The 25,135-nt window shown below is 46.5% G+C and overlaps 1 protein-coding gene across 1 annotated transcript in view; it reads right to left on the bottom strand.

Annotated features, from left to right (window-relative positions):
- RGS7 (regulator of G protein signaling 7) overlaps nt 1-25,135 on the bottom strand; it is a 2,226,031-nt gene that overhangs the window by 816,856 nt on the left and 1,384,040 nt on the right. Inside the window, exon 6 of the mRNA XM_086925320.1 lies at nt 19,819-19,870. Within this exon, the coding sequence (XP_086781446.1) occupies nt 19,819-19,870 (52 nt within the window). The remainder of the gene's footprint in view (nt 1-19,818; nt 19,871-25,135) is intronic.

Below are 25,135 nucleotides of genomic sequence, written 5' to 3'. Positions count from 1 at the left end.
GAAGCCAGAGTTGGGACCGAAGCTTGCAAATATGTTGAGTGCTGCCATTATCGACCTGCGCGGTCTGCAAAGGTACAAGAGGATGTCGTCGGCGTAGAGGGATATTTTGTCCTCCCACCCTTCCGTCCAGACTATGCCCTTCAAGTAAACGTTCTGCCGTATCCAGGCTGCGAGAGGCTCAAGGGAAAGGGCGAAGAGAAGAGGAGAGAGGGGGCAACCCTGTCTAGTCCCTCTCTCAAGTGTGAAAACCTCAGACACCTTGTTGTTTACCAGTACCTGCGCCAGGGGCTCTGCATATAGGAGACGCACCCACGCTATAAAGTGAGGTCCAAAGCCCAGTTTACGCAGGACTGCGAACATATATGGCCACTCTAGGGTGTCGAATGCCATGGTGGCGTCCAGAGAGACCACCGCCGCGTCCTCCTGTAGTCTGTGGCGCTGCCCCAGTATGCCATGTAGCCATCTGATGTTGAGAGCCGTGTTGCGATGGGGCATGAACCCCGATTGTTCGGGGTGGACCAACGAAGGAAGCACCGATTTGAGCCTATTGGCAAGCGTTTTGGCCAGTATTTTGGGCTCCGCATTGAGGAGCGAGATTGGTCTATATGACGCACATGAGTCTTTCGGTTTCCCCTCTTTCGGTATCGCCACTATGGTCGCTATGCGCTGATCACGAGGCAGCACCCCTTTCTCCCTACTCTCGTCGAACATGAGTTTCAAGTACCTACTGGTGACGTCAGGTTTCAGCTTGTAAATCTCTATTGGAAGGCCATTGGGTCCTAGAGCCTTACCAGGGCGGAGGTCTCATATTGCACGCTGTAGTTCGGCCTCAGTAAGCGGGCTATCCATGGCCTCCCGATCTTCTTCTGATAGGGAAGGCATCCGAATATCGGTTAGGAGGTCTATAGAGTCCTCCTCCGGGCGATCTGACTCTCGCCTGTAGACCTGTTGGTAATGTCTCGCAAACTCTTCCACTATCCCTCGAGGCTCTGTAACTACGATCCCTGACTCAGTGCGTATTTCCGGCACCACCTTACTGGCCTGCTGTTTTTTCTCGAGCCAGGCTATAAGTTTCCCGGCTTTGTTGCCTTGATCATAAAGTCTACCCATCTTATGCCGGGCCACAGTCTGAGCTTCTTGGGTAACCTGTGCTCTGTACTCCGCCGCCTTCAACTGCAGTTTGTGACTGACTTCCCTGGCCCCAGTTTCTAGCGCCTCCCTCTCTAGATCTTCAAGATCTACCTCAAGTGTTGTAACCTGTCTACGTTGTTCTTTCCGTCTCATCGAGATGGTTGAGAGCTCCTCCCCCCTAATCACGGGTTTAAATGCCTCCCACAAGGTGATGGGGGAGTCAACTGAGCCAACATTATTGTCGAAGTACTGTGTGATGGAGTTGGATATCTTCTTTCTGGTGTCCTCGTGTTTTAAATGCCAGGCGTTTATTGGTGCTATGCAGCCCTCACGGCTGTTTCCAACTGTTATGTGCGTAAGGACCGGTGAGTGGTCTGAGATACCCCTAGGCAGAAGTGTTGCCTCCTGTATTGTCATGTCATGTTGTAGCACAGTAAGGATGTAATCTAAGCGCGAAAAGGAATGGTGCGACCCAGAGAAAAAGGTAAAGTGGCTGTCTGTAGGATGGAGCAGGCGCCAGACATCCGTGAGCCCGAAGGCCTCGAGGAAGTCCGCCAGCCACCTCTGTCCTTGGGGCAGATCTCTAGGGGGCTGCCTATCCAGGGTCCCCGACACTACTGCGTTAAAGTCCCCACCCAGCACCAATTGACCATCTGGAAGGGAGAGGAGTAGTGTGCCTAGGTCCGCAAAGGCCCCACTTTGGAGGCCAGGCGGAATGTTAACAGAAAGTAAGTTAAGTGTGCGGCCCTCCCACCGTCCAGATATAGCCGTGAAGCAGCCCTGTGGGTCAGTTTTAGTGAGGTCTATATGGAGGGGCAGTGAGCGACGCAGGAGGATCCCCACCCCCCTGGAGCCGGAGGTGAAGCCAGAGTGAGCTGCTAGAGTGTAGCCCCACCTGTTGAGGGCCTGACATACATTCCCCATCAGATGAGTTTCTTGCATTAGTACTACGTCTGGCTGGTGTCGCTTGATGAATTGTAGGACTATAGTGCGTTTGAGTCTGTCACCTAACCCGTTAACATTCCAGCTGAGGACTTTCAGACTCTTCTCCCACCTCTTAGCCATATCCGTTGCTTTGTAGGGTGCCTCGTCCCAACCACCCCGGCGCTTCGGCTGACTACCTGACAACATAGTTTGTGTGACCGTAAAGGATCCCCTACTCTCCACCCCTCCCTGGTTCCCACCCGGCAGGTGTATTCAGTGCAATCGATCAAGGATCTGTCAGACAATTGACTCCACCCAAGTGAGACATTGTTTACCTGTACTCTGGTGCCTGATCCAAACCTGACAGTGCGGACTACTTGTGACCGTGGAACTTCTTCAACTCCCCCACCCTCCCAACATCCCCCCAACATGTGCGATTCAAGCAGACTTTGAACAGCATTTCAGTTGTAAAACCCTCTTGTCCCTCCCCCCCAACTCGGTGCCTTGTTACCACCCTTCCCCGCACAACAGTCCCCTCCTCCCTGCCCCCTGCTCTGTGGGTCCTCGAACTGCCCACCACCCCAATTAGCAGAGCGCCTGTCGCCCAAACCCCCCCCCCCCGGAAGAGAGGCTAGCCCTCACTGAGGAACTTCTTGTGGGAAACGTGGCTGGCTCACTCCCCCTTCGCCAACCCATGCTGCCCCTGTAAGTCATTAACACATGTTCGAAGCACACAGAACACTGGTTTGAGGTCCCTGAGTCTCGTATCAACTATGTGAACCACCCAATGACAACAACGCCCATTGTTACACTGCATGTAGTATACGTTACTGTTCGAAGATCAATGGCAGCAATGTTATGACATCATCCGACTTCATTGTCTTGGGCTGAACCCCAACGGGGGCTGTTTGACCTGGAGCGCCAGGACCTCTGGCTCCGATCATCTCCGTCCTGTCTTCCAGCCGTTGAGCCAGGGGAGGAAGCCCCAGGTTCTCTCCAGTTGGTGCTGTCTCCTTCTACCCGGGCCTCCGGCGCTGCGTTGTCCAACCACTCCTGGGCCGCCGCCGGTGTGGTGAAGAAGTAGGATTTACAGAACTTTCAACTTAGCTGGGAAGAACATCATATATTTGAGTCCTCGCTCACGGAGTGCCGCCTTGATCCCTTGGAATGATCGTCGTTCCTGTTGGACTTGCAGCGTGAAGTCAGGGAAGAATCGGATCGTTGCCCCTTCATAGTGCAAGTCTCCTTGTTGTCTGGCGACTTGGAGTATCGCGTCGCGGGTTCTGTAATTGAGCACTTTGGCAATGATTGTTCTCGGCAAGGCCCCCGGTTTTGGCTTGGGGATCGGGGGTCGGTGGACCCGTTCAATGGTAAAGATGTTTGACAGTCTCTTGGGCTTTAGGTGTCGCAGGATAAGGTCCTCTAGAAACAGCTCCGTGCTATCCCCTTCCAATCCCTCCGGCACACGCACCACGCGGATGTTACTTCTTCGAGCCCTCCCTTCCTGATCCTCAAGCTTCAGCGCCATTTTTGGGTGTTGGTGGATGAGCTCGTTCACCCTGTCCTCCAGGCGTTTTTCTGAGGCCTGTAGCGTCTTTATGGCCCCTTCATTAGTCTTGGATCTCTCAGTGGTTTTCCCTAGGTCTTCGCGTAGTAGGTTTATTTATTTATTTATTTAATTTCTTGTATAGCGCAAGAATCGACCCCATACGGGGTATCTCCGCGCTTTTGCTCGCAATGAGGTATGGCAGGTGTTACCAGAAGGTGGAGTCGTCGACTGATGATTAGTTATTTATTCTTCCAGGAACAAGCAAGTTTTTAGTTTTTTCCTGAAGGAGGAATGGTTGGAGGTTTGTCTGATACAGGGGGGTAAGTTGTTCCATAGGTTGGGTCCTATCAGAGAAAAGGCTCTGCCACCTTGTCTGGTTTTTTTTACCAGTGGAGTTTTTATTAGTAGTTGATTGCTAGATCGTAATGCTCTGTCAGGTTTGTAGAGGGGTAGCTTTTGGGTCAGATAAGTGGGGGCTTTCCCGAACAGGCATTTGTGAACAATGCAGCAGATTTTGAATTTGATGCGTTGTCGTATTGGCAACCAATGGAGTTCTCGGAGCAGAGGTTTGGAGGGGGTTCTGGGGGGGGCGTTCAAAACCAGTCTTGCCGCTGTGTTTTGGACTACCTGGAGGCGGTTTATGGCATCCTCGTTGGCTTGTATCAGGAGCCCGTTGCAGTAATCAATTTTACTTATCACCATGGTCTGCACAAGGGTCTTTCTGTGGTTATCAGATAAGTATGGAAAGACTCGTCTTAGCAGACCAATTGTGTGGAAGCATGCCCCCGCAACTGCACTGGCATGTTCCTTCAAGGTTAGATTTTGATCTAATTTCACCCCCAGATTCTTTACTGTGAGTTTTGGGGTGGGTGCTGGACCCAGATCTAGAGGCCACCAGTCGGGGGACCATAGTATGGACGCTTTTCCAAATAGCATTAGTTCCGTCTTTCCAACGTTGCATTGGAGACGGTTGACAGCCATCCAGTTGGAGATGGCCCTCATGCCTTCCGCGAAATTGTCCCTGACATTGGAGTTTAGGGAGTGGAAAGGATAGAGGAGTTGGGTGTCGTCAGCGTAGGACTCCGGGGTGAATCCGTATTTTCTCACAATCTCAGCAAGGGGGGCCACGTACACATTAAACAATGTGGGGCTTAGGCATGAGCCCTGTGGCACCCCCTTCGTGAGCCTTCTTGAGGGGGAGCGATACGGTCCCAGGCTGACGGATTGTGAGCGCCCGGACAGAAAGCTCTCAAGCCAGGAGAGGGCTTGTCCTCCTATGCCTACTCCCTTTAGACGGCTCACGAGGATCTTGTGGGACACAGTATCAAATGCGGCTGACAGGTCTAACAGCACCAGAATCATAGAGCCTCCTCTATCCTGTGACATCTTGATGTTGTCGGTCACGGAGAGGAGTGCAGATTCGGTGCTGTAGTTGGGCCTGAACCCAGATTGTGAGTGGTCCAGGCCCCCTGTCGCCTCAATGAAACTGGACAGCTGGGTGTTAACATGCTTTTCGGCCAGTTTACTCAGGAGCGGCAGTAAGGAGATAGGACGGAGGTTGGAGAGCTCTGTCCAGGGGGAGATGGAATTTTTCCGAATAGGATTCACCACTGCCTCTTTCCATTGTTGAGGGAGTTTACCTTCTTTGTAGGAAAGGTTCAGGATTTTTTGGATGATGGGGCAGAGAGCAGTGCTTAGTGTATTCATCACTCTAGGGGGGATGAGGTCGAGGGGGGACCCTGTTTTTATTGTATTTAATAAGGATTTTGTGTCATCCTCGGAAATTTCTGGGATCTCAGTGAAGGTCTCTGAATTAGTTTGTGGGCAGGGAGCGGTAGCCGTCTCTGTGTTGTTGGGATGTTTAGCCAGTATTTTGTTGTAGATGGTGTCAATTTTATCTTCAAAGAATTGTGAGATCTTATTACACAGGTCCTGAGAGAAAGTATCAGGGCTTTCGCATGCTGTAGGATTAGTAAAATTTCTCAGGATTTTGTATAATTCTCTGGTGGAATTATCTGCTTCATCTATTTGAGATTGAAGGCTGGTTTTCCTTGCCTTTTTTATGTTTTTGTAATAGGATGAGACAGCTTGTTGATAGAGCTCTTTGCTTTCACTGGAATGATTTTTCCTCCATCGTTTTTCTAGCTTTCTGCACTTTTGTTTTTCTGTTTTTAACGCTTCAGTGTACCAGATTTCCTTTTTGTTATTGGTCGATGGTAGTTTGACCATTTTTTGTGGGGCTAGAAGGTTAATTGTGTCGAGGAGGGTGGTGTTTAATTTAGCAAGGATTGATTCAGAGTTGTCAGAGTCGGACAGAGTAGGTATATTCCATGTTTCTGCAAATGCTTCGGGTGTGATCTTATGCCATGGTCTGCGTTTAATACTCAAAGTAGCAGAGGGATCGGCAGGTTTGGTTAGCTGCATGAAGGAGAATTCCAGCATGCTATGGTCGGACCAGTGTACTGATTTGGGGGGATGGCAATATATAGATGGATCATTAGAAAAGATAAGATCTAAGGTGTGGCCGCCTCTGTGGGTAGGGCCATTATTCCGTAGATGTAGTCCTAGTAGGGCAAGGTCTGCTAGTAGGAGCTTGGTGTCAGGGTCCTCTGGTGTGTCTGCGTGGAAATTAAAATCTCCAAGTAGAATGAAATGTTCTCTTGCTTTCATGTAGGGAGCTAGCATTTCAGTGAGAGTTAGGGAGAAGCTAGTGTCGGGGCCGGGAGGACGGTAGACTAAAGCACCCTTCCAGTGATGTTTATTCCCAGTGTTTATTTTAAAGATCATTATTTCCATAGAGGGAAGTAGGGCTTGTTCCAGTATGGTAATGCGGAGGCTGTCTTTGTATATTATAGCGGTGCCACCACCAGTTTTTATCGGGCGGTCTTGTCTCAGGATTTTATATCCAGTAGGAATTCCCATCATAATAGTAGGGATGGTGTGGGGCTTTAGCCAAGTTTCCGTTAGGAAGCATATTTCCGGTTTGAGGCTGAGAATGGTGTCCCATATTTCAATACAGTGACGCGGAAGTGAGCGGACATTGAGTAGGAAGCTTTTCCAGCCTTTCTTTCCTGACTTGGGAATAGGGAGAAACCCTGGGATTATGGCATTGAGAGTGGCTTGGAAACCACACTGACGACAGGAGAAAGGTCCTTCTGGGTTGGGACAGCTACTGTCTACACATCGGTGGTGATCTTGAGGGCGGAGGGATCGAAGGAATTGGGGAGAATACCTGATGTGGGTGTCTTTAGATGTGGCCATGCTCAAGGAGGAGTGAAGGGGGAAGGATGCAGGGTGGGTGGCCCCTGGTCCCGTCCAGTCGCGGACGGGCGCAGACGGGCTACTCTTTGGCTACTCTTCGGCGTAGCTTCGGCTCCACTGCGCGCGATCGCTGCGCGCTCACGGGAAGGCGAGGGCTAAGTAGCCCCAAGAGACCCAGCTGCTAGAGCGCTAACCGCCCAGCAGTTTGGAAACAGGAAGTGGTGTCCTCCCTCTAACAATCAGAGGGAAGACGAATCAGAGAGCGTCTCCTATGATGGTGTAGCACCAATCAGTAGGTGTAATGATGGTGAGTGTGGGCAATGCGATTAGCAAATTTTACAAAGGTTAAAATTCCGTATTGTTCACAGATTTTAAAAATGCTAAAATAATCACAGTCACAACAAAGTTAGGAGCGCGAGCTCAGCGCTGTAGCCTGTGGCGAGCAAGCGGGTCTGAAGGTACTGCCACTACCTCTTACCGCAGCGCCAGGAAGTCAGGCTCAGCCTAAGTAGCCCCAAGAGACCCAGCTGCTAGAGCGCTAACCGCCCAGCAGTTTGGAAACAGGAAGTGGTGTCCTCCCTCTAACAATCAGAGGGAAGACGAATCAGAGAGCGTCTCCTATGATGGTGTAGCACCAATCAGTAGGTGTAATGATGGTGAGTGTGGGCAATGCGATTAGCAAATTTTACAAAGGTTAAAATTCCGTATTGTTCACAGATTTTAAAAATGCTAAAATAATCACAGTCACAACAAAGTTAGGAGCGCGAGCTCAGCGCTGTAGCCTGTGGCGAGCAAGCGGGTCTGAAGGTACTGCCACTACCTCTTACCGCAGCGCCAGGAAGTCAGGCTCAGCCTAAGTAGCCCCAAGAGACCCAGCTGCTAGAGCGCTAACCGCCCAGCAGTTTGGAAACAGGAAGTGGTGTCCTCCCTCTGACAATCAGAGGGAAGACGAATCAGAGAGCGTCTCCTATGATGGTGTAGCACCAATCAGTAGGTGTAATGATGGTGAGTGTGGGCAATGCGATTAGCAAATTTTACAAAGGTTAAAATTCCGTATTGTTCACAGATTTTAAAAATGCTAAAATAATCACAGTCACAACAAAGTTAGGAGCGCGAGCTCAGCGCTGTAGCCTGTGGCGAGCAAGCGGGTCTGAAGGTACTGCCACTACCTCTTACCGCCAGGTTCACCTCAATAGAGATCTTGTCAATTTTTGACTCGAGGTTGGCTCCCAATGTCTGGATGGCGGCCATGATGGAGTTCAGGGACGATTCCGCCTGCTCCTTACCGTCCTTTACCGCCCCAGCTGGCTGTTGTTGCGTACGAGTCACTGCATATTGGTCCATCTTATTAGTTTGGGTCCCTGTTCCTACTTTGGGGGGCCGCATAGTGTAGCCGGGCACTTCGTGGATGGGCTGTTGTGTCTGTCGTCCACGACAGCGGGTGTGTGCGTGTCCGAGTCGACTCAGGATGCGGTCCGGGGGCGGTCAGAAACCACCGGAGCCAAGCTCCACTACGGGACACCGGCCCTGGTCGTGATCCGCTCCTCGCACCGGCCGGGAGGGCAGGCCCCGGCGTCAGCCAGTGTCTCTCGGCGATTCAGTACCAGGTTATGAAGAGGCCCCGCGGGGCCGAGCGAGACACAACACTCCCGAGTGTAATAGCCAGCAGGACGCCTCCTATTAGGGACAGCAGCTGCGTGAACCTGACGGCCCACGGTTCGGCCTCGCGCGGCCTGCTCTCAGTGTTCGCAGAGACAGAGTTGGGTCTCGTACTTCCCTCGGGCCTCAGGGAAACCGCAGGTGGCCAGATGAGCACAGTTTGCTGCCCACTCACCTCGCGGGCTCCCCCGGGCAGTGACCTCTATACACCGGTCTTGCTCGCTGTCAATGTCACAGACCTAGGCCTCGATTCAGATGGCTGGCGGCGCTCGTGCTTCCCGCCCAGGAGAGGCCTTCCACTTCCTGCTCCCGTCTGGTTGCGCTTGTGAGGGTAGCGCCCGGGGCTGGTTAGTTCAGGGGCACCTCTCTATCCTCCCAGTGCCTCACCACCCCTGTGCCGTCTTGGGACCAGATGCTGGTATCATCGGTACGCACCCCGCTTCTGGGGCCTCGCCCTCCACACCAAGTATGCGCGGGTCGCACTAGGATCGCGCCGCTGATGGTAGTCGGTCCTCCAGAGAGTGTCTTCACAGGGTCATTTAGGCCCGTGCAGCTCGTGCGGTGGGTCCGTGTGTGTCCATGTTGTCACCGGGCCGCTATTTTCTGTGTGGGCCTTCACCGTCAGGCCGCCCCTGTATCTATTTCGCCCGTATGTCTTTGCGCCCAGCAGGGGTGCCTCCGCTCCTTCCCGGCAACAACGGGCCTCCGCCTGTCTCCCCAGCAGTGCCGGCCGCACCCCAGGCCGTCTACCAGCCCCACCACACCTCCGGCCCCAATCGTGGGCCAGCTAGGTCGGAAGGCGCCTCACCGACACTAGCTGATGTCCTCCAGAGCTCAGGTGCAGTCACCCGGCCCCGCGGCCGCCTCCAACGGCAGGAATCCTCCCCGGTGCGCCGTCCTCAGGTTCTCTGCTCCTAATTTAGTCCCCGGCTCCGGCCGTTACTTTAGGCCGCAACGTTCAGTGCAGCGGATCTCGGCGCCAGCAGGTCGGTCCGCGCCGCTGGTGGATTCTCCGTACAGCGGGGACGTTCCGGTGTCCTGTGTGGCAATTTTGCGCCGTTTTAGGGCAGGATAAATTTGCGGATTTACAGGGGAGATTCGCCGGACCACGGAGCACTCCTAAGATGCTGCCATCTCAGCTGGTCGTTGGCCACACCATGTGAAAATCATTGTTATAAAAATCTACCAAATAAAATTGAAATACTCTTTTAAACACTACAGCCTGGTAATTTAGGCTGTGAGTTTGAATTATTTTAAAACTTCCCCTGGCTGTCACCTTAAATCCCATCAGTGGACCCCCGAGGGCCTTCCCATCCTTGGTATTTCTGAGGGTACACTGAGACAGTGATATCCCTTAATGTATAAGTCTTCAGTAGCCCGCGTTTCCTGGAACATGAGGATATCATGTTCCCTGATCCTTTTTACCCATTCGATATTTTCAAGTTTAGACCGTAGACCTGCCACATTCCAACTCAGTATACTTAAACTGGCTTCCTTATCTCTATTTGTCAGATCTTTCATCTTTTGGGCACGATTTGTTACTTTTGGTATATGCTCTGCTGGCGTATAGTTATTACCGACAGAGTCTGAGGGCTGTAGTGGTCATTCCTGGATGTCTAAATTCTCAAAAGCCTGATATCTGTTCGACAGAGGTAAATCTGCCCTCGTGTTCTATTTGAGATCTTTTGTCGTTTGTAGAAGTATCCCATCGGTAGGGCGCTAATACTTGTGGGAGGATTTAGGGTTTCATCGGTGGTGGACAAGAGATGGTAAACCTGCTGGGGTCTTCTAAAATTCAGAACAACACAGTCCCCCTTAATACATTTGTTTGATCGGCCAACCCAACCTGCTCATCTGGCCATAATTATGTCCTCCCTTCTGTTTAGGTCAAGTTTTTTGTGCTTATGTAGCCAGTCCACTGACTTCCTTTGTAAGTCAGACCAGGACTCTCTCTGCCCATACTTCAATGCTGGAACACCGCTTAAAACCAGCACGTATGGGGCAGAGGCTGGTGGGAGATCTGAGACATCTGGATTGTCAGTGGCATTTGTCTCTCTAGAGACTTGGGTAGCTTCTTTTCTGGCATCAGTTGCCCTCTGGGGCTGCATGGGGAGGATATTCGGATTTGTGATTCCCTTGCCTGTATCATTTTTATTTTGCCCGCTAGCTGCTGACAATCTAATATTTTTACTGATGCGAATTGTGTTTTTCTCAATGGACGATAATGCCCCCCGTCCCTGCTAATGGTGCCTGGTATAATTTGCTGCAATAGCGTAGTGGCCCCTACACATGCCAGAAGCGGGAGCTTGTTACCGGTAGAGAATGCAGATAGCATGGGTTGTAACGCAATTACGTTCTCTCCCACCCTTTTTATGTTTGCTGCTACATCATTTATTTTTATCATTTCTTTCCATAAACCATCAAGTTTTTTAGAGAAAACCTCCATTAAATCGTCCAATCTGTATTCAAAGCCTTCCATTAAAGTATCTAGGATTTCAATGCCCAAATCTGTTGCTGTTGGGCCAAAAGCAGAAGAAGGTTCGGTCTGGGTCGAGATGGAATTAGAGACCCTGTCCTCGAGAGTGCCGTTGCCTACTACGTTATTACTCGAGGCGTCTATGATGGAGTCAGTTGGCTTACAGCTATGTTCCACTGAAATTGGTCTGGATACATTTTTTTTTTCCGCCCAATACTGATACAGTCGGGATCCGACGTCTGAATGTCTTTCCTCAGGTGTTGCTAGCTGGGGCTAGAGTCTCCTGAATATTCAAGGAGGGTGCAGATCCAATGTTAGATACCACTATATTCGGGCTCAAAGGCATAGAAGTGACTCTCAAAGCATCTGGAAGAGGTAAGTCATTTGAGCCCCCAATTGACAGACGTGGTTGGGGGTAAGGCCCAGCCAGGTCTAAAGAGAGCCGTCTCTCAGTTGCCTGGATCTCATGTGTGAGCACCGATTCAGCCCTTATCAGGAAATCGTCCAGTGTTCCATCTACCCCCTTCCGCTTGCCCACTGATGACATGTTCTCCCAATATACTTTGTCTATTTTCCTGGTTGAGACACTGAGATACCAGCACTTTGTCTAGTTTGCAATTATACCTTGCTTGCTGAAGCGTCAATCCTCTAATCAGGAGGGAGGCCTGGCCCCGGACGGCTTAGCCCGGCGTGACAAGCGGGGGCTGACCGCAGATTTAAAGCACCTCAAGGGGCCTGAATGGCGTTGGGGGCTTCAGCCACAAAGGAGCCTGGGATTGGTAGTCCCCCACCTCCACTCAGCGGCTGCGAGGAGTAGAACTGCGGTAGCGGGAGGGGGGGACCAGGGAGACCAGCGTCAGAACACGAGAGCAGGTAAGTTCTTAGGAAACCCCCTTAGGTGTCCACCAAGCGCCTCCTCCAAGAAGCCCCCCTTATCCACTTTTCCCTGAGATTTTATACTTATAAGGGAGAGCTCGGGGGCCCTAAGGTGCTTTAAGGTGCTTTAGCAAGGGGGGTAACTACTTGATATACAAAAGCGGCATCCAATACCCCCGAAAAACTCTTGCAGCCTCCCAGATTAAGGAAACAAACAACAAAGCCTCGAGACCTTGGGCAGTAGCCAGCAGTAACGACCACCAGTCATAAAATAGTTAATAAACCAAGTTTGCCTGCAATGCCTCCAGAGACCAGTGCTGCCAGACAGGATTCTGCAGGGAGCCACAGACCCGGGCACTCGCACAGCCTCAGAGTCTGCTCTCACCTGCCAAGGAGCCGGCAATTTCCGACCTCAAAGGCGAGCCTCGACACAGATTTTCGGCTCTGGCATGAATGTCTGGCATCTCCGCACTCTGCACACTGCACTTCGAAACGCCGTGCTGACTTCCCTCCTCTCAACGAGCAAAGCAGAAGCCGGCCGCTGGGAGTATATATGTATGGAGGGAATATATGACGTTACAACACAAACAAATACAACGCATGCTTTTACAACAGTTTTTAAATCACAACTACCATTACATTGCATGATTTTACAACGCATGCCATTGCAACGCATTTTTTAAAACTACCATTACAACACATTCCATTACAATGCATACCATGACAACGTATAATACTTTTAGTGCAACAGGAGGATAAGTATTGGAGATGGGGTAAAAATAATATTCCCACTTCAGTGAGTGCAAGAATGGGGAAAGTGGAGGTGTAGAAATTATTGTTCCCACTCGAGTGAGTGTAACAGTAGGGAAAGTGTTGGATAGTGTTGGGGTAAAAATTATTGTTCCAATTCCAGTGAGTGCAACAGTAGGGAAAGTGTTGGATAGCGTTGGGGTAAAAATTACTATTCCCATCTACCCCAAAACCAATACAAACACTAAAACGTAAAAAATCTCCATTACTTACCTTATAATTTGTTGTAATGGCATGTGTTGTAATGGTATGCGTTGTTATGGCATGCGTTGTAGTGACATGCATTGTAATGGCATACAATGTAAAGGCAGTTGCGTTGTAACAGTTGCAATGTAAAAGCAGTGCAATGTAATGACTGTGTTGTAATGGATGTTTCCCGTATGGATGTTTAAGAAATTGGGTTATTAGTAGGCCAATACGTGAGGCCTGCACAAGTAATAGGTCAACAATTTGTGTACTGGGAACCAAGCTCCCCATTGTAGCACTTAAATCTCTCAGTGTAGCACAGCTAAACAGTCCAAGGCGTACTCAGATAAAGTAATTTGGGCTAATGATCACCGTCCGCTGGCATGCAATAATAACACTCAAAAAATTATTGTTCAGTCGGTGCTTTTTCTTTGAAAAATGAAGAGTACATTTTGTCCACACAAGCTACTAAATACTACACATTAATGTACAAATATATATATACCAGGCAGATTGAGACTACCTTTGCTGCCATACTGGGTCATCATGACCTCTAAAATCACAGTCCCCCCCACCACAACCATCCAGATAAAACATCACAATATGAGGGGGTACCACGTTAAATAAAACAGGCGTATCGGCTTTTTCAAACTTCACCACATCAAAATGAAAGACACGCTTATTAACCTTATCAGGGGGCCATTACAAAAATATTATAAGGAAAGCCTATTAGCTTTATCAAGGGGTCACCATGGTAAAAAAACACTAATCACGTTATAAATCACAATTATACCTTTGAAAGCAATGACCAAGATTAAATGTAGTTACCGGGGTCAATAAAGCACTGCACTGTTTGCCAAAAACATTATTAGTAATACACTGCCAATAAAAAATTTTAAATGAGCATAACAAGAGTCTTTCTTGTACAACTTCAGGCCACATGGAATGCTGCAGCCATAGGACCAAACACCAGAGATTGTTGCACTCCCAAGTTGTCCAACAAAAGATCCAACCTTAGGAGTGTTTTAGAAATGATGGAAAAATATCCCCAGTCAGGTTTCCTAAGATTGGGGAGACTTAGGAGGAAGTTAAAAAAGTTCGACAAGGGCATCCTGTGGGCTTCTGCAGCCCACTAAACATATCCCTAGGGCACTTGGTGGCGCCCTAGCCCTCCTGGGGCCACCACAAGAAAGAGAAACTTATGGAAATTAAGCACAGCAGGGAATTCTGCGGTGGTTGCTCACCAGAACAGTGAATTTTATTATTGGCTCCTCTGCTGTATTCAGTAGATCCATGAACCTTTCATTTGCTCTCCTATATTCTCATAAGGATATATGGTCCCACCAATGACACCCCCAAGGCAGATTCCAAGCCCCAGCGATTCCAGCCCACTCCCCCGTGCCTGGCCAAATCCAATGTCTGGTGTGGGGGCCAGTCGGTCTTCTATCTAGCTTCGGCCATGCAGAAACACTTCCATTATTCTCCAACGGCTGGTAGCAGCTTCATTGTTGTGGGTCCTAGAAATGGGTTCCTGGGACCAAGTATTTCTCTTCCGGGGCCTGGGGCCCCTTTAACCCTTCCCATGCTCGTGACGGAACCCTTCCATCACAAGCCTCGGGTACGCTGTGCTGGTGACGGAACGGTTACGTCACGGCGCGAATTCCGCGCCGGCGCTAACGTTCTATAGCGCGGGCGGGGCCGTGATGGAACCGTTCCGTCACAAGCACAGCTCACCCGCGTGCCGTGACGGAGTGGTTCCGTCACAAGCACGGGACCGCCGCGCAGCCCCCCCACCCCCTTAGCACTGCGGCGGAATAGCCGCCGCAGTGAAGGGGTTAAAGTTTATGCTGGCCCAGGGGATGGGATATCCAGGCCAGGAGAGAGTCTGGGGAGGGGTCTCACACACATGCCCCCTTCTTGGAAAATGGTTAAATAAATCTCACAGTGACCAATGAGCACTGGCCCACCCTGGGGATAATTTAAGAAAATACGGCAGAGCCCCACGTGCTCATTTTCACCAAAAGGGGTCAAAGGTCACAAAGTTTAACAATTAATATCTCAGGCTTGCTGGGATGATTTTAACAATAATGGGTTTGTTTTACTCCTGATAGCTAGCTCCTAGGCACCTCAAAAGGAGTGCAGTCTGCTGGAATCTGGTTTCACTGGCTGCCTGCGCCACCTTTATCCTTTACTCTACTCTCCGAAGACCCCATGGCCTCCTGGCGGTATTGCAGTGCATCAGTGGAGTCCAAGTCTTCCCCCAACTGGTCCTCATGATGTAAGAGGGGGCTAGTATAACTGGCCCTGGAGAGAATCAATAGTCCGGTGGTCATCTTCAGACAGAGTCCTCAGTCAATCAGGGGGTTGGCCTTCCAGCTGTCCCTGGTGTTGCCACATTGCAGGTCCAAAATCTTTCTCTCCTTCATGTTCTGCTAAAGAATCAGAAGCACTTTTTTTTCTCTTTTGCACCAAATATACGCCCCCCCCCCCCGGAAAAGTGGATTATACCAATTTGTCGAATGTTGGGTGCCATACAGTACGCACACACATTGCACCTGTTTAGCCCTGATGCTCATTACCCAATCGTATTTGCCCTTTAGAGATTTTTAAATTGGGACTGGAACATAAGAGCGAGAAGCTTGAAGTGTTTTTCCTTTCACTTTAAACGTCACCTGGAAGAAATCAGCTCTTAATGGTTGACTTGAGCCATGGGGGGTATTTGGCTTCAATCTCTTGAAAATTAAACTCTACTATGCCTATGTGTATCAAACGTTTCATACACCCTCTAAACTGTATATTACGCCTTCTTATGACAGGTTTGGTCAGGCCGTCTATTGGATGTCTATCATGCTCCAGGAAATTGATGTTGCTTACTGTTCAATGTTGCCTACTTGTTTATGGAACTTTTCACTTTTTAACTGTGACGTTAGTTAAACTTATTGAGCTTTTAGCACTAGTCACTTTATACGCAAATATGTGGATGCCAACTTTGGACTCAAGGGAGGCCTTAATATTCTAAGTTAAGTGCTTTCATGACTGTGGGTTTAGTTAATGGCCCAAAATTCCCCCTTTCTTCAGCTCCACAGATTAAGGGGCATATTATCAAGGACCGGTGTTAAAATTATCGCCGTTTTATCGGCAGGAAACTGCAGTTAAAACGGCGATAATGGGCTTGATAATACGCCCTTGTTAATTCCCATAGAAGCCCATGTTAACATCAGAACATGGGCTTCTATGGGAATTAACAAGGGTGTATTATCAAGCCCATTATCGCCGTTTTATCGTCAGTTTTATGCCGATAAAACTGCAATAATTTTAACACCGGTCCTTAATAATATGCCCCTATGTTTTTTGGTGAAGTGGTGGTGTCAGGGTGAAAGCGGGATGCCCATGTTAACCACCTGTGCCTGCATTATGTGCCTGAAGCACACTTAAAATGAAGGGAAACGGTAATAGTGAGCATCTGCATTCTCTGTCTTCTGGTTGGCTGAGCATTTTTATAGAGGGTGATTATATAAAATAATTGACCACAGCATGTTTATCCACGGATGGTCCTGGCTACTGGATTTGGAGACACCACTGCAGCTACAGATAGTAGTTATAGGGAAACGCCTAGAGATCAAATGGGATAGAACAGACCTGTGTGGACAACATTTACTGAAAAGGAAAAATGCTTTTCACACATTTGCAGCACCAACCCCGCTTAATTCTGTCTTTGTCATTCAAGAACGCATTAAGTCGTTCATAATGAGTAGACAATAAAACCATTTTGAAGGCGAGACATTAATTAATCCAACAAAAAGAGAACAGAATATGTTTCCCCCAAATTAGCTTTGCTAATGAAAGAACAATTGCGGTGTCACTGACTTCTTTCATTCCTCAGTGAAGATTAATTATCTCACTGGCAAGATCCTTTGTTTGTCTGGTGCAAAGCTATCACTGAAATAAATGATCTATCTTTGCTTCTCCTAAATAGTTTTAGAAGTCATTCTTTGTCAGGGCCGTAATTGATACACTCTGCTTCTTCCTAGAATGTGATCTTTAATAATTCAGAAATCTTCACAGAATCCTCGACAAAGAACAGAAGGCGTTATTAACAGGCAATGCAAAAGAGGTATTGAAACGTTTTGTTTTCTTGGATGCAAGTGTCAAACATTCAGAATGCTGATTGGGCAGGCGAGTGTTCTTTGTTTAACTTAACCAATTATTCGCACTTAATAGAAATAAATAGCATTAGTAAAGCCAATATGTATCCCTTTTGCCAATGCTTTCTGGCCACCGCTATTGATTTTGCCAATGACTGATGCTTTTACAAAGCTTGCATTAGTAAAGCCAATAGCAGCTAACAACGATTCCATATGCATAGCAACCAAATTGAAAAACATTTTTTTTACACTTTCAAGATCACCACAATTTTGTGTGATGCAATGTGACGAGGCAATACAGTGGCCATCTGGAAAAACTAGAAAACATTGGGGCATATTATCAAGGGGGTTTATCTCCGCTTTTTTGGCTTTAAAAGCCAAGAAAGCGGAGATAAAATTATCTCCCTATTACCTAGCTGTCGCTAACACCAGTTAGCGACAGCTAGTAGGAGATAGCGACCATCATGGGTCCCGCTTTGCATGTCAGTGATATTTATCACTAATGACATGCAAAGTGGGCGTGCCAAGATGTTAGCGACTGGAAACAGTCGCTAACATCGCTATCTCCTATTACCAACTTTTGGAGAAATTCGCGCTAAGCGCGAATACCTCCAAAAGCTAACACCTGCCCCATAGCAGTTCTTAGCCATGTTATCCAATGGGAGGTGGATAACATGGCTAAGAGCATTAGCTCGGTAATGCCTGAATATCGCTGACTTTTCAGCGATATTCATGCATTATTTCCGATTGTTATCGCATTTGCGATAAACCTTGGTAATACCAAGGTTTATCTGTGATAAAAATCGCCGCAGCTCGGCGATAATTTTTTCTCTCTAACCAAGCAATAGCGATAATTATCGCTATTGCTTGGTAATATGCCCCATTGTTTCCTATACTTTCTAAACTCTCAAGATGGCTGCCGCAAAGAGATAGCAGACATTTTCATATTGTGTAAGATAATGTGACAGTCACCTTGAGAGTGCACTAACAGGGTTGGCTGAGAGAGAAACAGGCAAGTGGGGTATGGGCCAGCAGCTAAAAGCCGCCAGCCTCTTTCTGCAGTGAGCTAGGAGGGGAGGAGGCGCAATGAGAGGGACGGGTTAAAATATTGCTGAGCTTGAGGGGTACAGGAGGGGAAAGCAATTGTGATAAAGCAAAAAGGACAGAGGCACGGGGGTCACCAGAGAGAAGTGGAGAGAGCAAGAAAACACATGCATTGCTATGCGGTGCGAAAAGCAAAAGAAAACATTCGATTCCTGAATGTAATATCGGAGGTATACAAGTCAGCCAATCAAAAGGATGGTAAAAAAGCTATGTTCAAGGAGAGGGGAAAATACAAGCAAAGAAAGGAAAGGCATTGAATAAGAATCAGGCAAATAAGATTGAAAAGAAAGTAACCAATGATATACAATGGGCTGACACAACGCACACTATTAGTATATTGTCTGCAATAGCTCTATAGGTGAGACCCATAAAGGACATGGGAGCAGTTTACAGAACAAATGAGAGTGCACAAGGTTCCCCAAAACATGATATGCCATTTCTCACAGAAAATATTTGCTCATGTACATCTTTGCATTCACATGTGTAAATCTGTTATGGAGTAATCTGGAATTTTTGTGTGCAATGAAGACAGGGAGATTGCTACACTATTGTGCTACATCCCAAATTTACGGAAAGTAGTAAGTACAATAAATTGCTTCACATCCAGCAACATTTAGGAGTGTGTATAATGCTGACAAATAATTTAAGCAAATCACACACAGCATGGCCACATCTTAAAGACATATACAATTATTTGTCAATTTGTGATCAAAACTTGTACGATGGTCCAAGTAGGGACCACAATGAAAAATCTGCCACCCTTTGACCATTGGCCCTTCTTTAGAGAACCATTAAATGTGAAAAAGCCAGGTATGAGCCAAGATCTTGATTATTTAAAGAGAGGGTGATTCCATAACATTTCATCACTATGTTCTCCTAAATTTGTAAATCCCTTTGATACATTTGGTGAATTGATCATTTGAAAAGCCCTGTGTGAGGCTTGCAATCTCCCTTTTGTGCTTGCACCCTCCTGAGAAAAGCTTTGCAGTAATGATCCTACATCTGTGACGTAGGAAACATTGATTGACCATCAAGAACACAGAATTGTAACATAGGGGGGGAAATGGCATTTCCGCAAAGCACTGAGTGAACGAAATATCATGGTTGTTGTTTTTAAACCCAATAGCTGATTGGTCTAGTGAAAAATAGCCCTGCTACCTGTGATGGTACCCCATGCTGGCCAGTGCACCCTCCACGTACCTTCTCCACCAACCGCGCCCTCCATGTTGCTCTTCGAAACCATGCTTAAAAATATGCTTTCGCATATTTTTTCTTTTTTTTGTCGATCCAACTAGGATTGGCAAATAAAAAGAAAACAAAAAAAGCAATGGTGTAATTTTGTGGATGTGCGCATGCAAAATGTCGAGGCCGAGCTTGTCTTTTCTTATTCAGCCATGATGCATTACTTCCGGGATGCTGCACAGCAGGGCTACAAACCATTGCCAATACATTTTTACCTTACTTCCATTATTCTTATCTTTAAGTCAAATGTGCATATGTTTCTTGCACATCTGAACGGTGCACTGTAATGATTGCATAGTACAGAGTCAAAACGTGCAAGATAGCCCAGCAAAGCCTGGAATTGTGAGTTTACTAATATTTCTTTAGCATAAGTAGGTGATATCAGCTTTTTTAAATTTTTTATTAACAGGTGATTTAACTCCCCACCATAAGCAAATGTCAAGTATGAGTCTTACCATAGTCTGTATTTTCTGGCTCCCAACAATTTGATGGCCAAAAATAGGGAGTCTATGGAAAAGAGAAATAGAGGGAATTTGGTTAGACAACCTTAAACCACTGCCCTTCTTTAACATGCATTTATTTTGTGTTTTCTACAAAGGTTTGATGAAATTAGAACAAAGGTGCACACAAGTCTTTGGCAGTCATAGAGTGGTTGCCAAGAGCCAGAAAAAAACATCTCAATACCAGAAAGTGTCAACGGTAGAGCACGCATATATACTTTTCACTGCCCATAACTCACTAAAATAAAGATATTTATGGATAGTTGTATAGATTTTCAGGCAGCCCTAAAATTAGACCATACTCATGTTAGAAAAAGTGATTTTTCATCTTATGGTAATTAGTAATCTGTGCACGTGCAGCATGTGCACAAATTAAAGTGCACACATGCTTTCATCCCAGGCATATTTGGGGCCTGAGTCAGAGGGAGCGAGAGGTGCAAGGCCAGGTGAATATTTTGGTGCACTAGCATCGGTGGTCTTCCCAGCCTCGATTCCCCGGTGATAGTTTTGATCTGATGCAGGGCTCCCCTTGAAACAGAGCAAAAGAGACAGCAGAGCTATGTGGAAACTGTCGACTCACGTACACCAAAGGCCATGCTAACAAACATGATTATGATCCTGAATATGTCCATGAAAGGCCCTTTTCAGGGATGTACAATAAAGCAGGATTTCATGAACACTTGGATGGAGGGGTACAGGGCTGCTGACATCAGCAGGTCCCTATTTCTCGACATAGGAGGCTCAAGGAATTTAGTGATTGTGCTTAATAAACAGGTATGCACCTGCCTTATTAGTTTTTTTCAAGTGTGGACTAAAATGCACACACAACACATGCACTGCCAAAAAGCCTCCGTTTCATATAGGTTATATGAGTAAATCCAGACTGGTGTGCATTGGAGTATGCATCGCCCTCCCCATCCGCTGGAGCATGCATAGGAATATGCCACACACAGAGGTCTGGATTGTACATCTTATTCCTCAGCATACAATCACACACTGCACTCTCAGTGTGTCATAACCTTTAATATCTACACCTTAACACCTCCCTGCAATTTGTTGAGTCTGCCCAGAACCGCAAGGGTCGTAGCTCACATAGTTTCACAGCATGAAATCCCCCCTTGTTAAATAAAATGTACAAACAATAGTCAGATCATATCTCTTCAATAAAACGTTCATCCTGTACATTTTTTTAATTCAACTTCGTCAGCCAAAGGTCGAGCATGCTTCTTCCACGATTGAGTTTGGAGGATAAGCATGTGCTTATCAGCATTAGTAGCAGCATTGATCTGTTCAATGGATAGGACCGCTGGTGTGCTGGCCCTCACAAAGAATTTAATGTACTCTTCAGCCCCTGTGAATGTCGAACTGTGCAATTGTAACAGTACTCGTGAAAAGTAATCAGCAGGGTACTGATCTTTATACCGCTCTGCACAATAGCATAGTCATATTCTTGCAGCTGCAATCCCTAAATCTCATTGCGAGGTGGCATCTGGGCTTTCGGGTTTCCAAAAATAGTAAACAGAGCTTAGTGATCTGTATTGATAGAGAAACGCTTTCCGTATAGAAACACATGAAAATGTTTGCAGACCCACACTGTAGCTGGGCTCTCCTTCTATGGCTGAAAATAGGCATGTTCTATGTAAGAAGACAGGTTTCAACTGGCATAGGCCACAATGTGTCTCAGAGAATGTAGATGAACATTCTGTTGAGCAAGGATTGTCCCCAGCCCCACCTGTCATCTCAGTATGTAACTCAGGGTCAAAATAGGCCATCTATGTTGCATTTTCGATTGCACATTTTATTCTTTTGAAGCTTTGATCACAATTATTATACCACTGGAAAGAGACATCTAGTTTTGTCAAGTCTCTCAATGAGGCACTCACAGTAGCAAAGCCACAAATACCTTGAGCAATAACTGGCCATAACTAAGAAAGATTGCAGCATGGTGAGATCTTGTGGGAGTTAGGTAGCTTATAGTGCTTACACTTTATCTGGGTCAGGAGTCATTCCCCCATCAGAGAATAGATGCCCAAAGGATTTTGAGTGTGGTATTGTTAAACTCACTCTGCTGCATTTAGAGTGAGATTTGCACAGGATCACAGAAGATAGGCTGTTGAACGTTTTGACGCACCGCTGTCTTTGATAAAGGTTTGGAGGCAACTGTTGACCTTTATGTAATCTTGGGGCGCTATCCAAATGAATTCTGTTGTTTTGTGTGGTGATTCGCTTTTGTCTTTTGTTCTTCTTTACAAGCAGCCAAACCTACACGTGCCTGTCCGTCCTTGGTTGATGCCATCATTGCACATCCATCTTCCTTACTGATGCTCGATAATTACGTTGACAAGCCTTTGTAGGATGAACTTGACTACGATTGACTTTGTCTGGTTTATACTGATCATAAATGATGTTGCTTTTTTGCCTTATGGCCATGGCAAGAATGCTTCTGCAACCTTCTGACATCCATTTTCTCTTCTTGCTCTGATGTAGTTAGTATCTCTTTCATTTTGCTAACTATAATGAAGGGGTTTTCTTTACCGCAACCTTTTCACGTTTGTCCTATGGCTTGACATCTGCGTTTGTGTGGAAATGAAAACATACATCAGAAACACAACTTTTTCTTCCTTGTAGAAGTCGACGTGCATGCTCACTTGTGCTCACTTTTCCTGACCATAGCTGATTCATTTTTCGCTGTTCTAGCTTCAATATCAGTGGCTTGTCAATCTGCTTTTTCTTCTGTTCTCCATTAGCACTTTTTCTAAGCTGAGCATCTTTCTCAACAGGCATCTTCTGAAAGAGTCTGAATGCCATCGATGAGTTGGAGAGGTATGGCTTCTCATCATTAAATTCACTAAACTTGCAGTGTTTGATAAGCACTTCAAATCTTTCTCCAAACTCATCCATTGTTTCACCTGCTTGCTGTCTCGCTTGGTTTAAAATATACATTTCATAGTCGACATTTGGCATCAAATTGAACTGGTTTACCAATGCTTCCTTTGTCTGATGGTATGATATTGCATCAGCTTGTGAAATTTTCCTCATCACTTCTTTCACTCCTTCACTGGCAAGGTTTTTAAACTATTTTCTTATCATCTACTTCTCCAAGGGCATCTATGAAGTCATCTATCTTTTCAATCCATGCAGTCCACCTGGCGTCAATATTCTGCTCTTTAGCGGTGTTGAATGGCAGGTGCAGGTTCAGAAACACAGCTGCATCGCACCGCACTCTTTTCTACTGTCATCGAGAGCATATGCTGTTCAGACAACAGTCACTATTCTTCTGGGCCGGTACATTCTGCAAGCACTGGCTGTGTGCTTGTACTTGGGCTGTCACCCCTGACCGGAGGTCATAATACGCCATCTTCTTTCTAGCGGTAAGTGACAGTTTAATCTCTTGCGCTTGTTCTTCACTGTCATTAGCTTTCTACATCGTACCTGGTTTTGAGTGTTTTTAGCATTTTGTTTTGTATTGATGATGAATCTGTGTTATGATGTGATGAAACATCTTTCCTTTTGGCCTTTCATGGGGATTTCTGGTGGGTTTTTCATTTAAGGTCCTCCACAGGGTCATCAACTTCTTTGAGGACCATGTATAGGCTAAAGTTTAATAATTAAATTGGGCTGGAGTGGGGCTTCGACTCCAAACACGCCAACGTCGAACTGCTTCTCAGCGACTTGGGTGCATGTGGCAGACACAAGCTGTTTGCTGTAGCTTTGCAAACTACCAGGGAACACAGTATCGTTTCTTTAGGGCACAGACCCTCTACTCACCACCAGTTGTAGCAAAGGAGATTGCAAATGAATATGCAACAGACAGACAATAACAGACTGCACTCAGTATGATGTCATAAACATTAAGAACCACACCATAACACCTCCCAGCAAGTTGCATAATTCCTTGTTGAGTCCACCCAGAAACCAAAGAATCCTAGCACAAACAGTCTCATGACACTACAGAGTACACCTGCATACATTTGTGAGGTGTAACCAGCTCCTGGCTAATGTTCACACAGCATTTACTGACTTGCGGTCCTCTCTCAAATTATTTCTATTGCGGCTCCTAAACAAAGAGTTTCAATTCTCCTTGATCCCCGTTCATGTATGGACACCCCCCAGTTGGCTAACTCCTCTTATGATTTTCGGACTAGCAACATTGAAGATGGTCTGAAACTTAACCTTCCCATTAACATGCCCAAGCCTTTAGCACAGATAGCCAGTGATAAAAGAGGCTGACTGACAGACAAAACGCACTCTACCCATTGCCCAAAGAAAATAAGGAAATTAATCTTAAAAGAAAATACTAATCTCATATTCTTTGAGTTATCAATTAACTTTACCAATAATATTTTTTTAACAGCAAAACAGTTCATAAAAACACATTTAAAAGCTTATTATATTAAAATAGTCCAGCCATGCCATAACATAATTGTTTGATGTTAAAGTTAAAGATCACTAACTTGTACTTGACGTCAAACATCTCTATATCATCAATCGCTCCTATCAGGAAGCGAACATATCACCAGTAGCGTTTGGGGTGATTGATAGTGTTCTACAGGTTTTCATATAATCTATGATGTGTCAACATCAACAGTTGACCTAAGCGAAAATTGAAAAAAATATACGTTTTTAACTCTAGGGACATTCAAACTAAAAGTGCAGTCCCTTTGCATGATGACACACATAAATATTATAGGACCGCACAGAACCTACAAGATCGGACTGCGATCTCTACCCCACCTCGTAGAGTGGAACGTTTTTATATTTCTTAATCTGTAATCTGAAAAAGGTTACTTGATCAATAGTTATGGTTTCAACCTTAAGCTTAATGGACCTCCTCTAATTAGTCCTCTGCATCCCATTGATATCCACTATTGGTGAACGTAACCTCAATAAAGTCCAAGCAAAATCATGTAGTATGCCATATGCCATCATCAAAAGTTCCATAAACACCATGGCATTCGTAGATTGGATATTTACTTCTGTTTGTAACATTTACAACGGTATAGATTTTTAAAGGCTAAGGGTGTCTTTATAAATGGAATGTAAACTACATACAGATTCAATTCACAAAAGAAGATTGATTTTATATTAACTACTGAATTATCTTGGCCCTATTAGCAAAACTGATCATCTATAAAGAAAACTCTCCATAGCCAATAGAGACGCTGTTACTCCTCTCATGACTATACCTGCATGGGTTTTAACCTCTGTCAAGGGGGATTCCATATGAATCAGTCTTCAAACATCACACCAAGTATCCATAGATATGATCCAG

This window comes from Lissotriton vulgaris, chromosome 6 (genome assembly GCF_964263255.1).
Source record: "Lissotriton vulgaris chromosome 6, aLisVul1.2, whole genome shotgun sequence".
Classification (NCBI taxonomy): Eukaryota; Metazoa; Chordata; class Amphibia; order Caudata; family Salamandridae; genus Lissotriton; species Lissotriton vulgaris.
The sequence above is the reverse complement of the archived record's forward strand: the minus strand, read 5'-3'. Positions and strand labels throughout refer to the sequence as shown.